The sequence below is a fragment of the Struthio camelus genome, chromosome 2 (assembly GCF_040807025.1).
Source record: "Struthio camelus isolate bStrCam1 chromosome 2, bStrCam1.hap1, whole genome shotgun sequence".
NCBI lineage: Eukaryota > Metazoa > Chordata > Aves > Struthioniformes > Struthionidae > Struthio > Struthio camelus.
The window spans coordinates 49,415,902-49,432,521 of NC_090943.1; the positions used below are offsets into that span (position 1 = coordinate 49,415,902).

At 37.7% G+C, this 16,620-nt stretch overlaps 1 protein-coding gene across 8 annotated transcripts in view; it reads left to right on the plus strand.

Moving 5' to 3' along the window:
• The window catches only part of NEK11 (NIMA related kinase 11), a 117,293-nt gene that overhangs the window by 88,996 nt on the left and 11,677 nt on the right, over window positions 1-16,620 (plus strand). For 7 of the 8 annotated variants that reach the window (XM_068935595.1, XM_068935596.1, XM_068935598.1 and 4 more), the window contains one exon: window positions 7,687-7,783. The exons of the other annotated variant lie outside the window; for it this stretch is intronic. In XM_068935595.1, the coding sequence (XP_068791696.1) occupies window positions 7,687-7,783 (97 nt within the window). The remainder of the gene's footprint in view (window positions 1-7,686; window positions 7,784-16,620) is intronic. 8 annotated transcript variants of the gene reach the window in all.

Sequence of the window (16,620 nt, forward strand, 5' to 3'; positions counted from 1 at the left end):
ACTCCAGTTGTTTCCATTTTGCAACAGAACTCTAATGTCACTCAGAAAAGTGATCTTGGAAATTGCTTCCTTAATCTATTGCACAGAAGTGTAAATGTGTCAAAAGTGAATGTATGCACTGTTACATGCTTTGGGTGAAAACAATAGAGACATAAAACATGATTGTCAGGAATGTGGAATGTTATAATAAAAGCTTTCCAAAACTTCACTTCTTCCATTCTTTCTCCAGAGAAAAATATTTAAAGATGTCATATCTGAAAAAGCACATCACTTTCTCTGGAACTGAAACAAGGGTGACCATGGAGACCAGCCAGAACATGAAAGGTGCTAGCCATTAAAAAGTCAGGTTAAAATGGTTATGTATTATGCTAGAGTTTTCCTAGAATATAGAAAAGATACTATGCTTTGCAGATAAAACTTGGAAAACCTTGCTTTAAATCCTTTTTTTTTTTTTTTTAGAAATTTTGAGTATTGAAACTTGTTAAGCTAATTAACAAATTGTCTTAGATGAGAAAGAAAAACTTTGTCATGTACTTAAGCTGGAAAATAATATAGAGATGCATTCTTGACTATTGAAAAGAACCAAGAAAAATAATATACTGACATTTTACAAGTCATTGTAGCAATGAGATTTATGATGTTACCTTTACTTTCCCCTTCCAGTTGACCTGTGTGGCTTGAGGAACAGAACATAGTTATAGGAACCTTGAGACATTGGTCCTTCTCTTCCTTCTGCTGTTGCCTTCACCTTTTTAAAGCCATTTAATAGTTGTCACTATCTGAATCTGTAAAATGGTGGCTAAATGGCTTGTGCTGTAAAATCGAGCCTGAAAAGTCTGAAACAACTCTTGATCTGATGCTACTAATGCTTTATAAAAATATATGGAATATCTCTGACTGGATATGAGAAAAAAATCAGACACAGAGAGTGTTAAGGAGTGGAACTGGTTGCTCGGGGAAGCTGTGTAATCTCCATCACTGGAGATGCCCAGATTTTGATGTGCGAAGGCTCTGAGCAAGGTAATCTAACTTTGAAGTGTGCCCTCCTTTAGGGAGGGGGTTGAACTAGATGTCCTCCCGATGTCCCTTCCAGCGTAAACTCTTCTGCAGCTCTATATAGCTAACAACAATGAACAAGAAGAGTTTAGCAATTTGATTTTATTATGCCTCACAGGCATGTTTTTTCTAGTTTTCCTTATTAGAATTCTCTAGATTTTTTAGTAGTTTCTAGCACAGGTAACAATGAAAGAAAATGAACTAAAAGAAGAAAAAATTTTACAATGATCCAGGTTTGGATAATAAAATATTTATTTTACCTTACAGTGTCTCTTTAGAGGCATAGAACAATCACTGAGAATATAGTTTTGTTGTTTAATCCTACAGTTTCCTTCAAATTCTCGTTATAAATTTAGAGTATGAAAGTCTCATTTCCCATGGTATACTTAAAAGCTGAAAAGAACACTTAGATGAAAGAAGGGTATTTACGGAGATCGGCTTGGTCATTAACCTTTCAGACCAGTGGGTCTGATTGTGTCAGCAGGAGTCTGTCTGAGGACTGCTTGAAAGCCCAGCTAAGTTATCAGAGGCTCCCACTGCAACAGCAGTTTTGTCTGGCAGCCTCATTTACACTCATTCAGTCATGTTCAGCCTGACTCAGTGTTATCTTAGGGCTCTGAAACAAGAATATAGGGGAGGCTTAGGAAATCCTCCGACTAGAGATTCCTCTGGTGCAGCACTATGTCTCACCCCTGTGTGTGGCTACAGACTGATTTGAAGTGAAAACTTAAGAAGGAGATGGATGAATGAAAAGGAGTAGTAGAAGTCAAGGCCATCACAGTCTTGTAGCCTCTGAATTGTATCTGGCCACCTTCTGGGTCCCCTTTCAGCAAGGGTCCAACTCAGGGAGGTCCTTAGGACCATCTGAACGCAGGCCCATGCACATGCTCTGTGTCTTCGCGCTAACGGGGTGTCTTCAAATTTTGCACTGATTGACGCTTTGGCAGCACCACTGCTGCAGTGGGTTTGGAAAAGTGAAAATAAGGACAAAATTTAGCCATATGCATCAGTGTTTTGTTATGTTAATGTAAGAGAGGAATTGCCTTGGGAGCTGCTGGGGAGAATCCAGAGGATTAGAACCCCTCTAAGTTTGTGGGGTTTATTTTTTTATTTTTTTATTTTTAACCTTAATTATTAAAGAGACTCTTGGCTTCTTCTTTTTATTTCAGTATTAAGAACAAGAAGATGCCTTTTAAAATTATAACATTACGGAATGAAATTGTGCTTTAATTATTAAAAAAGATCTGACTAGTCTGTGCTAAAAGTTAAAGCCTTTTCTCCAAACTATGTTAGTAATTAGGTTTGTATGATCAGTTCAAAAAATATATATGTGATGATTACGAGAGAAATCTGCTAGGGTCCCTTATATTTTTTTACGTTCAGCGTTACTGAGGAGCTGTAAGCATTTATTAGTTTAAACTCCTGCAATATCAAGCTACAAAGCTGTAGAGAGTACAAACTAAGTTAAACTTACTGTTATTAGCATTTTATTAGTATATATCCTAATCAAAAGAGCCATATAAAAGGAGTCTTTTTCTTTAAGTCAGAATTTGAAAACTAGAAACATAATGTTTAGGAACCAAGAAGAAGAAGATTTCTATCATAAAGAAGAGAGGAGAACCTAATAACTACATCTTCATATAAAATTTTCCATTTAAGATTCAGAAAGAGATTTCTGTTGTATTGTTCCAGGGAACTCTTTAAAATGTAAATAAAAAAATTTATTATGCTTTTTGTTCCTTGTGACACATCTTCTCTAATATAGATTTCTGTATTACAGATTTGTGTTGCATATTTGTGACACATAAGTGAACACTTCAGTGAAGTTAAAAGGGGGAAGTTCATTTAAAGTTTAACTTTCATGGACTAATTGCTACTCACAGTTGCAAAGAACATTTAAAAATGTACTGTAAAATTTCATGCTATTACACATATTTTCATCTTTCAGTCACCAAAAGTAAGTAACTGAATGTAAGGCTCAGTACTTACTCTCAGCCCTTTTTTCCATGATTTTTTTTTCTGAATTATTTGAAGATTCTGCAACATTCTGTTTGAAATTCATGAGGCTAGACGTCCTCTTGCCTTTAGCTTGTTATATTTTTCACATAACATTTATCATGAGTTTAGGGACATAATTATTCTCAAAATCTTATTACAGAGAGAAAGGAAACACACCATACATGTAAAAGCAAGGATTTTTATTAGTTTAATTCACATCTTAACAGCCTGATCAAGGAATTATTATTAATCGAGATACAATTGTTACAGAAAAAGAAACAGAGGTTGACTAAATGAATACTACTATATAGAAAAAGTCTCAATAATAATACAGTTAAAATTCTTATACACACACTTCCTATTAACTGTGCCTTTTCCTGGTTTTATACTTACCTTCACTCCCTTGCCAGAAGAAATATCAATATTGATGGCTGCTTCTTCTTCACTCAAGGATCCAGTTGCGGTCATTTTTCTGTATTTGCTAACATGCTTTTATACCTTTGCTTTTTTGTCATTGGCCTGCAAATTCATGTTGCATCCAGATTTTTCACATATGGTGCAATTTTTGTGTGTTAGATACTTGTTTTTTGTTCTCTTTATTACTCCTAAAGCCTATTTTGTGCAGTGCCGCGTCTGCTTTTCATTAGCAACCACTAGTGAGTTGTTTATATCTGTGGGATCCCCAGCACCAGCCTGTGGCCCATCTCTTGTCATCCCATGCCTGTAGTCCTCTACACCTCATCTACGTCCCCACTTCCCAAGGCCCCTGCTATCACACCAGGCCTGTATTTCTCTACATATCATTGTGTTTGTTAGTCATGAATATTGCTACCTGCTCAGAGTATTTACTTGTTACTACTATCTATATAAAAACTCTGGTTGTACCACACAAAGTTAAGCGAAAATAAGACAAAGTAGCCCTAACCACCTGGTCATTAGAAGAACTGCTAAATGAAAACAAAGCTCTAGGCAGGTCAAGAAAAGTCTGGACAAAGCAAGCCTGACAACCTCAGTCCTGAGGCCTTGCAAACTCAGTTCAACCTCAGTTGAGCCTGGTACTAGCAATGGCAACACTGTGTTACTGGGTTTCAGAGCTACAACCCTATGATGAGTTTTACTTCTGAAAAAATCATGAATTTTGTAAAAATAATAGAGGCAGATGCCAGGCCAGACTTTTGCATCTTGAAAACTTGAACTGAGTTAAGACTGCCTGTGGGACACAGTTTGTAAAATTAGGAAGACTGCTGGAAAAAACTGGGAAATGAAAAAGGTTTTGAAAAACTGGCTTTTCAATTTACTTAATTTGTCTAGCTTAAAGAGGGAGAAGGTTAGAGGCTATTTTGTCACTTTTTATGCATATAAACTCAGGAAAATATATCTGATTTTAAGGGACTTTTTAATCTTGTAAAAGGCGGCATGGAAGGATCTCATACGTACAAGTGAAAGCTGACAAAAAAAAGAAGTGGTCTATTACTCAGTGAAGATAACAGCTTCACAATAGGTAATAACTTACCAATAGACATAACAGATGACTGAAATGATGTCATAAACTGTTGGGCTCTTAGCAGAAATGTTGATAGGAAGTCCTTTGGGACATGATGTATAAGAAGCCTCATGAGCTAATCACAATCATCCTTTTTAAGTGTAAGCATCTGTGCGAATAAATACAAACCAGAGGATTTTTTTTTTTTACAGATCCTTTAATCTTTCTCCTCTTTGGCAAAATGTGAGGGATGCAATAATAGCCTCAAAATTAGTGTTTTGTGACTTGAGAGGGTAAGGACCCTGTGCCATTTTGCCTTCTCTTGATCTCCACTGTATTGGAGTAGACACTGGGAGAGTATTCATCTTTGAAATACACTTAGGAAATGACCAATATCGATTTTGAAAAGTCAGTGGTCTCATTATTTTATCTGATTTTGTTTAATGAATCAAAGATGATATATTGCAAAAAAATGCAAATAGCTATTTGGCTACTAAGTAGCGTAGTTACTTGTTCTGTGCTAGTGAATGGGTAGGTAAGCTGCGGATAAGTGTATTGTTAGTCAAGTGACTGCTTCTAAGAAACAATGCCTCTTCTAAGAAAGGTTAGAGATCACCTCAGTAAAAATCGTTTTATGCTTGTCATAGCAACGGTGCAAAAGACTTAGCAGTTTTCCATGATAACTGATTTTTAATGACTAGCATCCTTTGTAGCATCCTACAAGCTGTATTCCTTGCAGCTGCTTGATAGTACCCACAAGATCATATTTAATGGAGAGGAAGGTATTAGTCTGTGTTTAGAGAATAAGTTTTGCTTGGCCAGTTGCCAACGTGGAGAGAAGGCAAAGGAAGAAATATTTAGCCTGGAATCCCAGAAAAGCAAGAATGATGTTTTTAATAATGAAATGTCAGAGGAGGAGGAGATAAAATATTGTAGCAATAAATAGACAGAGCCCACTAAGCAGAAAGAATATGCTAAGCTCTTACCACATGATATATCCTATAATAATAGTAATACTAGAATTTACCTGAGGCTTGTGGTTAAATGTACTCTGTTTTAAAAGGATGTGAAGATTATGTTTTTCCTTAAACAACAAGTGGTCAGGGCACCATTTTTTATTGCCTTTGAAATCTGATAATGATATCAAAGCCTAAAGCTGCACATCTGGACACTAATTCTATGCCAATTCAAGGAGGACCTAATAAGTTATGACCATGGCTGTGCACAGCACTTGAAGTTTCCTCAGGGCTTCCTCCATGGATAGCTGACTATTCTAGCACCGTTAAAGTAATTGAATGTTTACAGAGTCCAAATTAAAATGTATGGATATACACGTGTAGTGTTAGAGTAAACGATCAGGCATTTTTTTCTTCATCAGTGGGTGAAAGTTATTGATTGCTGGTAAGAGCTGAGCTTGTCATTTTCCATCTTTTTAACTACATTTACTATACCTGGATTGTACGGTAAAATTTAAGCACCAAATGACTGTTAGCCATTAAGTATAAAGATAAGTTATGAAAATATTTTAAAAAACAAATGGTTTGTCTGTAGTCAGATAGCAGAGTTAGGAAACCGTTTCTTCTATGGGCTCTCTCCACATCTGCTTTCTACTTTCACTTGCAAAGCTCTCAATTGTGCAGGCACTTGCTGTGAGCTATTCATGACAGAAAGCTTTAGTGCCAATATTTCTTGCTTTACATGATCAGGATCTATATCTGTGTAAGATATGTGAGCTTGATTCCTGGGAAAGACATGATTTTGCATTCAAGGGAAGCATTGGGTACTCTCTGGCAGAGTCTGTACTTGCTCATGGCAGGAGGATAGGGGAGAGCTACCTTGGGCTGTATGTGATCGATGTTAATGCACTCCAAGCGAAAATCCAGCTTGCAGTCCAAGCTAAAAATGCCTGCTGGGAGATGGGAGGGTATTTGTTTGTCCTGGGAGTTGCACTAGCATGTTTGTGTGACTTTTAGTGTGTTCATAGCCTGTGCAGAGCCTTCTCGTGCCTGTTCAGAGCTTGGGGTCTGTGAGCGCCTGCCCACACGTTTACCCAAGGTGCAGTTCCACCATGGTGTCTATTCTCCTCATTTGGGAAGTGAACTCCTAATGCTGAATATTTTGCAAGGGGAAACTAAAATAGCGGCTTTATTTGGCTTAGCACAGTGAAAGCTGAGAGGATCTGTATTTCCAATTTTAAATAAATGAAGGGAGTATGCAACGGGGAAGGGACGAACTGAGTTACCTGAAGGACAGGTTTGGCACAAGAGAAAAATGAGCACAAACTGGGCAATGAGTAAAATTTGTCTGGAAATTAGGAGGACTTTCAGCCACCAGATCACAGTAAAGTTTTGGAATTATTTTTTCCAGTAGGAACAGTAGCAGCAATAAATAAATAAATTGAACGTGAAGCTTGATCAGATTAAGAAAGGGCTTGTATGAGGTGGCTGCCATATAAAATAGCAGGATATCTGAGTTGCCAACCCTGCCAGTCCTTTATTATTCTGTAGTTCTGTGTTCCCATGGATGAATACCACAGCGCTCTGTGAGTATTAAGTTATTAAATATCTCGATACCCCATGATGTGTGTAAATAGAATGTGTGTGTGTGTGTGTCTGTGCCTGTGTGTATCTATGCGCCGGTATATTTTTTATATCTTTTATTTACATATCTGTATAAGGAATCCCTTCATCTGAAAGGGAAATTTATGCTTTTTGTAAAATACTGACAATTTATAGTATGATCAAGCCAAGGAAGAGGCTTGCCTGTTAGAAAGAAGGCTCTTGCTCTTATAAATAACTGCAAGAACAACAGAGGAAAATAAATATTGTCTAAGAAAATTTCCTTTTGTTTCGTATTTATGTGTCCCAGCGCTTTCTCATATGGATTCTTTCTGTTATAGTATAATTCCCTGTATAAGATATGGAAGGAAAATTGTCACAATTGTGGTGCCTTTAAGCTATAAATCTACTTGTCACTCAGAAAGGAGTTGCCTTTAATTTGGATTTAATAATCTAATTCATCTTTAATTAATGTGGCATTAGCTTGTGAGAAAACGGAATAGTCTTCCTCCTCCGGACTGCTCTTGGCTCTGCAATAGTGCTCAGGAGATGAAAGTGAATAAGGTTATGTGTCTGTGCATTGATTTGTAGGCTCTGGGACCATCAACAGAGTGGCTCCTGAAGTGCCCCAGGGATTCAGAACTCTCAACAGCACTATGGCTGGGACCAAGCTGAAACGCATGAGGGAGTAAGTGGTATATTTACGTGTTACTAGTATCAAGACAAAGAGGATGGTTTTGAATAACAGCAGAACACAGCAAAACAAACCGTGTTGTCTCCGCACCCCAAAAAAATCCCCCAGGCAAAAACAAGTGGATGCTAAGGTATTCATTACAAACTGCATGCCTACTTACCCCAACGAAGGGCTAAGGTTAGCTGTCACTTCTGAATCTTTTCTTGCAATCTGCACAATCACTGTCATCCTTCCCAGGGTCCAGTTTGTGTTCATTGCTGTCTGGGTCATTTCTCTTTATTTGTAAGCTCAACAACACATACCCTTAAATCAACTGCATATATGTTGATGTTCCCATGATGTTTGCTCCCTTACCCACACTTGGCTGGCACAAAAGGCTAGAGGATTTGTTTCCCATGATGATATGCTGACTAAACACAAACGTTATCACTGTTGGCTGGGTTTTTTAAATAAGACAAAGGAAGTTACATGTGCAGTTCCCTTTGAAACTCAGTGTCTAATTGCTTTCAGCATCACTGAAATCTCAAGCTTTATTAATAAAGATTTCTCTATCTTAGTACAGCAAAGACTTGTACTTCCTTTGTAGCATGTATACTGGTTAAGATATTTTGAGCCTCTTCTAGTAAATTGTAAATATATTCTTGCCTTCAGAGATTTATTGTACACTTATTAAGGTAGTGATCTGGTACTTCTGATGCTGTGTATTATCTCTGAACTCAGATCTTCTTTATAGTGTTGCACTGTTTCAGCTGATCTTAGATTGTAAGCACCTTTAGAAAAGGTCAGTTTTGTCTTGTGTAAGTGAACAGGGCCAAAGATATGGCAGGTATTATTGGAATACAAATCGTAAATACAAACGGTTAGTGCTATTAGTTATTTAAGTAAATTCCCTACAGAAAATGAACCCAGCCACAACAGCATTGACACTGATCATTTTTAAAAGCACTCTGGAATACAAAATGGACTGTTTATTCAAGAGAAATTCCAGTCAGATTTACTTCAGATGGAAGCTATTCAGTTTTATGATGTGTCCTGATGCAGCAGCTCCTAGGATTTCACTTCATGACTTGGCGCAGTCAGCAGCAGGTCTCTAGCCTGCCAGTCTGGTTCCTTTCCATTCCATTGTCCTGCAAAGCCCTTTTCAAAATCTAAAAATGCATCATGGTGTGCCAACTGGTTGCAAGGTGAGGTTGTTTAGAGAAAATGCCTACTGATCTTACAGCCTTCAGTTTGCATTCTTGTAGTAGTAGGATAAATCTGCATTATCTGAAAACTGTCACACCTTTAAAAACAGAGTTGTTCCAAGTTACAGTATATATAGGAGGCTTGGAAAGAAAATACTAACTTTTGATTCCTTGAGTTCTTTATTCTTGTTCCTGAAGATGTTACTGTGTCTGAGCCTTTTAAACTTCATGGTCATCACCTGTAGGACTGAGGTATTATTAAACCACTTGCTTCTTTCAGACTCTCATCTTTCAGTGCTGTTTGTCAGTTTGCACAGTTTAGTGGCTTTGATCAGCTCAGAAACCTTTGAGCTTTGTAGGATAGGCTCCTAATGGCACGTAAAAGCTGAAAAAGTTGAAATGTCATATGATCCTCTGGAAATGACACATTGCAGAATAGTTTATAAAACAGACATATGTTAATGAGCAGCCTGATTACCTGGAAGAGTTTGCATGTAATGCATTAGACCTCACAATTTTGAAACACCTTCCTGGTTATTTAACTCCTGAAAGAGAACCAACCACATCTGTAGGCCGAAAGTCCCACCCAACTACCGTCTTGAGAACATCCACCAGGCCATGCCCATGAACCATTTTAACATTATATTCATTAAGAGTAAAATAATGAGGTTTGGAGGGGGAGGGTTGGTTGGTTTTGGCTGTTTTTTTTTTTTTTGTAATTAAGTGTACAGATCTATTCTTGTGACTTACAATAACTAGTTAAAGATGTATATCTAAATGTCTACTCAGTTTATAGCCCTTTCTCCTGAATATACTATGGCCTTGCCATTTTCTGAATATGTCAAGATGAGAGAGTGTATTAATTTCTTAGAAATGACGGTGTTAAGAAACAAGTGAGCGAGCATGGTACACAACCGCATATACACAGAGATCCCTGCAAATTTGTATACATGCAAAATGTATGCTTAGAGCATGGTGGGGGAGTTGTAAGGGGGAGAAGGGAGTACATCTAACTGCAAAATGGATGCATGAAGCATCGGTTGTTCTGGTCATCCCTCAACAAACTTCACATAATGCATCATTCCTCATCTGCACAGCAGTGCTGCTTGGGCAAGATTAATATAATTTAGACGTGTGCTATTCAGTTTTACTTGGGAAGTCACAGACTTATGATGGGATCTTGCAGCTGACAGCTTCTAATTAAAGAGAGGATGTGTTTTCTTTTGCCTTATAGAAAATGTAGCTGGTGTTCTTGCAGGGAAACAGAAAAGAAGAGCAGTGGGGACAATATGAAAGTGCAGTGGAATCTATCTAGCTGGCACATCACTATGGAAACAGAAGTGTGAAATGTTGTGATTAGTGCCATTATCAGATATATTAACAGGAATAATTGTGGTGAGGGAGACTCAAAAATTGCTCAGAAAGTAAGCATTGTGCCTACATGTTGCAAATAACATTAATGAAGGAAACTCTCTCATTAGCTCTGATAAAATGGTAGATCTATGTCAAGTGAGCAGAGGGTCTAACAGCAGAGAAGGTCTTTTAAAGGTCATTCTTAATTGACACATGTAAATGATGCACGCTTGCAAATAACAAAGTAGCAGGACGTTCAGTTGACAAGATGTCACGTGCTCATTGCTTGGAGTCATTGCAGTGTGTTGTCCTGAGTGCTTTCTTTGACAGTGGCTAGACTTGCTGTTTATCAGAGTGCCAGTTTAAGTGGCTTCTGCTGCCTTCCTGTGCACGGCTTGATACATACATTCATATGAGACGGTGTCAGGAAGCTGTGGTAAAAGTCTTTACAGGGATGAAGGAGGAAGCCGTTGATGTTCTCAAATAGGGTAGGTAGGAATTCTTTGTTTCCATCTATTTTAAATTAAAATTGCTCAGGACTTAACCCATTGACAGCCTGACAGTGTTTATGATTCAGTCCCAAGCTTCCTTCAGTACAGTCCCAGAATATTTTCACAAACATCCGCTTCATCTGCTTTCCAATCCCCCTTGCATTCTCTGTTCCAGTATTTTGAATCCCTGTCCTCTTTCAGTAATAGTCATGATAAAATCACTTACTCCAGTGACAACAATTTCTAGTTTGTTATACTTGGTATCAGTATTCATTATGAAGTTTGTAGTAGCAGGGATTTAACTTTATCATTCAAGTGGAGTTCATCCTCTCAGCAAAAATTTCTACTTCAGTGCTAACAGTTTCAATACTGGGATCTTGCAGTATTGATAAAAAATCTCGATTTCTTGAACTAGTGCCTGCAAAGATTATCTGAGCTTTTTTTATTATTCTCCCTCCCAGCCTTACATATTGTGGTGGGAAGTCATCCAATTATATATCACAGTTCTGTGATTCATATTCCTCATATCGGGTTTTTAGGCTGAGGAATCATGTTAGATGCAGGAAACAGAAGGACTCACATCTTGGTGTTTCTTGTCCTGGCCACTTTCTAATTCTCCTGACTGTTCCCGTTCCTGACTGTACGGGATAACTTGGTGCGTGCCACATTCTAAGCAATAAAAGGTGTCAGAATCTACAATAAAAGAGATAGAACCAAAATTTTTAGACCTCTAGCTGAAAAAGTTATTCTACTTCTTTTCAGATTACTATATCTGATTATGTGTCCTTCTTTTCAAATGTAAGACCACCTCAGTTGGCACCTCACAATGCAGTGCCGTGCAGAAACACACAAGTACCGGGAGCCTATGGAAAAGTCTTATGATGCGTGCTTGACATCTCAAGTCAGTACAGGAATTCATATTCTAATATGGAAAAGAGAAAGGTGAAAAGTAAGACACCAGTGTGCAGAAATGTGTAGAAAACTGTGCCTTATTTGGGATTTTGGTGCAAATGGCTATATTCACTATTACGTCTCTCTGTATGGTGTAGTATTTGTGTTCCAGTGAGCGAAGGTGCTATTCCCCTTGAAGCTTCCTCAGAATTGTTGTCAAAATTCTTTTTTGGGGGGTTTGCTTGTAAAATCAAGATTTGTGTTTTACAGAGTAAGGCTGATTTTAGAATAATCGAGTATCTGTGGAGCAGAATTTTTATCTTGCTCTTTCTGTGCTAAAAATATCCAAATAATAAAGAACATTTGAAAGAAGGAAAAAACTGCTAGTATAGAGTGTTTGTGCTCCTTTCACATCCTGGGGGTATCCATCAATACATACAATGAGTCTATTTAATAGTAATGAACTTTAATATGCACTTTAGAATTCAATAAAATGTATATCAGTAAAAGGAAAAGACTTTTGTGCCCCAAGTTTTAGGTAAATTAAAATCCTTCAGCGCAGCAGTAAGTACCTCTTAGTCAGTCCCTGAAGTCTTACACACAGCAGCATACCATGATTAGGCAAAAGACTTCATCATCACCTGCTGAGTGTCGGTAAAATCGTCTTTCAGAAGTCATGGAGAAAAGGCATTTGGTGGTATTTTTATTCTGTTCCTGTGAGTGGTCATAGCGCTATTGGTTTAGATTCGTGAGCAGTATGCATATATGCTTCTTGTGTTTGTGACATTCGCATCAAATGTATCATTTATCTTAAAAATTCAGAAAGAAAGGTCAAACTGAAGTGATTGAATGAGCACCGGATATTCTTAAGTTAAGTATTCTTGAAATGCCTAAAGCAGAGAAGAGTTTCTGTACATTTATTTCTGCACATCTTTGAAGTACTGCAGTGAAGAAACTGGTTATTTGATTTAGTGCTTTGAATAGATGTTGGATGGACTTTCCTAAGGGCCAACTCTGCTCTTACTGAAACTGGTTTTCTTACTGACATCACTGAGGGCAGCTTTAGATGAAGACCAAATGCAACAAATATAGAAAAGCTAGTCAGGTTCTTAGACAAAATATCATCGTGACCTTTGATTACCATTGACTGTCATAGTGGAGGGGTCAAGACTTAAAACATGCATGAGGAGTAAATGTCTTCTCTCAGATGAAAGACATATTTGATGAGGAAATTTATTGTCACTATCTGAGCTACTGCTGATTTTGGGAGCCAGAGGACATTACTCTTGTGAGTACTGATGGCCTAAGCCAAAATATTAGTTATGTAGTTGTCCTCCTCCATGCAGAGTCACATTCAGAGCAATGGCAACTGAATTAATAACCCTCAAGTTTCACACTTGCAAGCAGAATTTCTGTTTCCCTTCCATAAAGAGAGAAAAGTTCTGCACTTCTGAGTTTGAAATGAAGGCATCTTTAAAACTGTTAAGAGCATTCATCCCATGTGCCCTGAATATTGTAGCTGTTTGCCTTCAATTTTAGTGGTTGTTCAGCTTTAGGGCCTCTGTTATTATTCTAGACGGGTTTTCATAGTTTTCTCTGGAGGTGTATTCTGTTGGGAAGGAAAAAGGGCTGAAGCAGGGAGTGTACTGGCTCTCCAGTATCCCTGAGCTCAGTGAAAGCTGCAAGTGAACCATAATTTAACTGTTAGATAGGGACGTACTGATTAAATAGATTTTAATATGCTGCCATGCCAGCTATGAGCGATGTAGGGATTGAACAGCTGCTACTGAAAGGTATTTGGAGAGAACAGTATGTTTTACTAGGGTTTTTTTTATTTGTTTGTTCCCTTTTGAAATAGTGTTTATATATTGCTCCAGCTTGATGATTTTGGAAAATGGGATTACGTATCGACGTCCCACGCAGAGCTCATCCGAATACTCTCTTGGAATTTTCTACCAATCTGTAATATAGGACAAGACTGTGGGCTTCTCTGAAGTGGTCTGCAGTGTGAAGCCTGCAGCGACATAGCCTAAATTGAATCAATATTAGGTCATTTGCTGTATCTCAGTATACAATTGGCCACAAATGCTGATGGTTAGTTGCTTCATATGTTGTCAAAGCAGAGATGCCAAGGGTTAAGACCCTAGCTCAGCAAAGTTATGTAAATATTCGACTGCCTGGTTTATCAGGCATTGAACAGAATAGCTATACAGAAGGATATTCACACCAGTTTTAGGAACCTTTCCTAGGTGCCCGCTATCTTCTGGGGGCTCATCATGTGGAATGACCTAGGACAGTTGAGATCATATGTGTGAGGCTCCTATTCTGAATTTCCCTGTGACAGAAATTTTGTTTCCCTCTTGCCAGTGTCTAAAAGGGTAGCCAACTGAGATGAGTGTATAAAATTAGGCTGGGTGTACACCCACTCGGCTTTTGCTGGTACTTGCATGTTCTTGCAGGTCATGGCTTGTTCTTTGAGAAGCTTATACTACTTCTTGCTTCTGTGGATGGAAAGGGAATGTCACCTTCCAGTGCCATCATAGCAGCAGTTCTTGTCAGCTTTACATTTGTTCTGATGAACTTTGAAATACATGAAGAGATCGAACTTAGTAGTCAGAGTGAGCGTTTCTATTAGCTAATATACAAAAGTGCATGACTAAGCTTTGAAGTATTTTCTTGAGGTGCTCATCCTGGTGCTCATTTTGCATGTTCCTTGAGCCTCAGTTCCAGCCTCTAAAAGAAAGCAGAAGATTTTGTGAATTTACTTGGATATTTAAAGAAAAGTCCACCTTTTTCAGTTGCTCTACTGAGCTGCATGTCAAAGATCCATGAGTCATTTTGCTATCCTGAATGTCTGAGGATTTTTTTGTTTAAAGTGGAGACTAATGTTGTAATTGCTTTAACGCTAGACAGTTTTTATCCAGTTTGAAAATTGTATTCCATTAGCAAAACACAAATAATTATGAGTATAGACTCACTCATTTTAAAATGTCAAGTACCCCAAAACACTCAAAACATTAAAAGAATTAGACTAATACATCTTTTTATTTTGCACAAAAAGCATCATTTCCCTAGTTTTTCATGCTGTGTATACATAATACATAGATTGAGCTATTCCGTTTTCAAGCTTCTTGATTTTGCCAATAGTTTGCAAATGTGAGAACGCTTTCACGCAGCACTAATTATGTAGTCTGCTTTCGGTACAGTACCACTTAAAGTATCATGCCAATGTTTACTAGATGCAGCGTTCTGACCTTGGAAGGTTTACAGACATGCTTGGAAGTGGTATAGGCAGCTAATACACAAATGGCATTCACCAAAACCCTAGCCAGGACTGAGAACGTCTACTGTTTGCTATATTGCTTTTGTCTTCATCTGCTTACTACTCTAATACTACACTTATCTGAAAGAAAGAATCAATCCTTTTCCTTCTTTCCTTCCCCATTTTTTTTCTAAATCATTATAAAGTAATTTCTTCCCTATCTATATATAAGTCATTGAGGTATAAATCACTTATTCCCTCTGTGGAAGGATGTGAGCAATGCAGAGCTGGTAAAAGTGAAAAATAGCTTATGGGGTACTGGATACTGGAGACCTGGGCAAATTGCAAACCATCCTGCATGGAGGAGAGATTAGAGGAGCCTAAACGAACAACAGACAAACTGTTTCCAGTCTTTCCAAAGGGAGCAGCCGTGACTTCTGATGGTGCCGTTGCGTCAGAGGAATGGCTCTGCTGCGGGTCCATTTCCTTCTGCTGTGGACCTCCTTGCTGGGCAGCTTGTTTTCGTGAGTTGTTCAACTTTGGCATTTGGAGATAGGGCCAAACCAATTACGCTACATTTACACTGGGGACGTTAACCAGACATGGCCAAAGTGTATGACAAAAAGAGAGGATACTAGTATTTACTATTAAGTTTAAGATAACACATTAGACATGGTTTTCCATTGACTTGGTTTCTCAGAAAAATAATATTGATCCTGGAAAGAAGTGCTGAGTATTGTAAAAACACACTTTAGCTTAAAGGCAATTTTTTTGATTCATTCGTGTTTCTGAGTAGGCTTGGTTTTATCTCTCTGAATATGCTAGCTGAAATGAATTACTTAGATACTGCATTATCATTGTTATGTTTCTGAAAATGTTAACAGAAACTTTCATTAGCCTTTTATATGCCATATTTTCATGCAGTTAGTTAGATGTGGTGATGTTTGATTTTCCAAGAGATTTGAGACAGAGGAACGACCAGGGTCCTATTTTGAAAAGTGTTTAGGAATTAAATGTTCTTTGGGATAAAAATAAAAGTACTAGACCTCTGTCTGCCTCTTTAAATGCCCAAATAGCTTTATAAAGCTTATCTTGTTTTGATCAAGAGCCAGAGGAAGCTGAATGCATAAATTCTTCTGGGTCTTTTTGAGTATCATAGGTCTACTCTTCATAGTTGTTAATCGCTTTTCTCACTTTCTCAGTAGTATTGTGTAACTTGGCACTGCCAGAATATACATGGGACTTAATTCTGTTTTGTGCTGTGAGCTTTTTCCAGTGCTATAGATGTGGAAAGGGACCTGAAAATAATTGTGGGCTTAGTCCATCTACCTTCAGGCTCCTTCCTCTGGATGTAAGTGTGAATTTAGCCCCAACTGTTGTACGGTAACTTTACACACACTGTTATTTATGTATATGCCAATATATATTTTTATGTATATATACATATATATGTATGTGTATATATATGCATATATACTTATCATCAAGCACCTTAAGACCCATAGCAGACTTTTTTTTTTAACTTTTAAAATTTCTTTTGAATAGATTTACTTAAATGTATTATTACTTTTACGGTAACCTTGTAAGGTTGTTTAGCATAATCACCATTTTTGTGCTGCTTCGTTTCCCTCCGTTGCTTTATTGTATGCA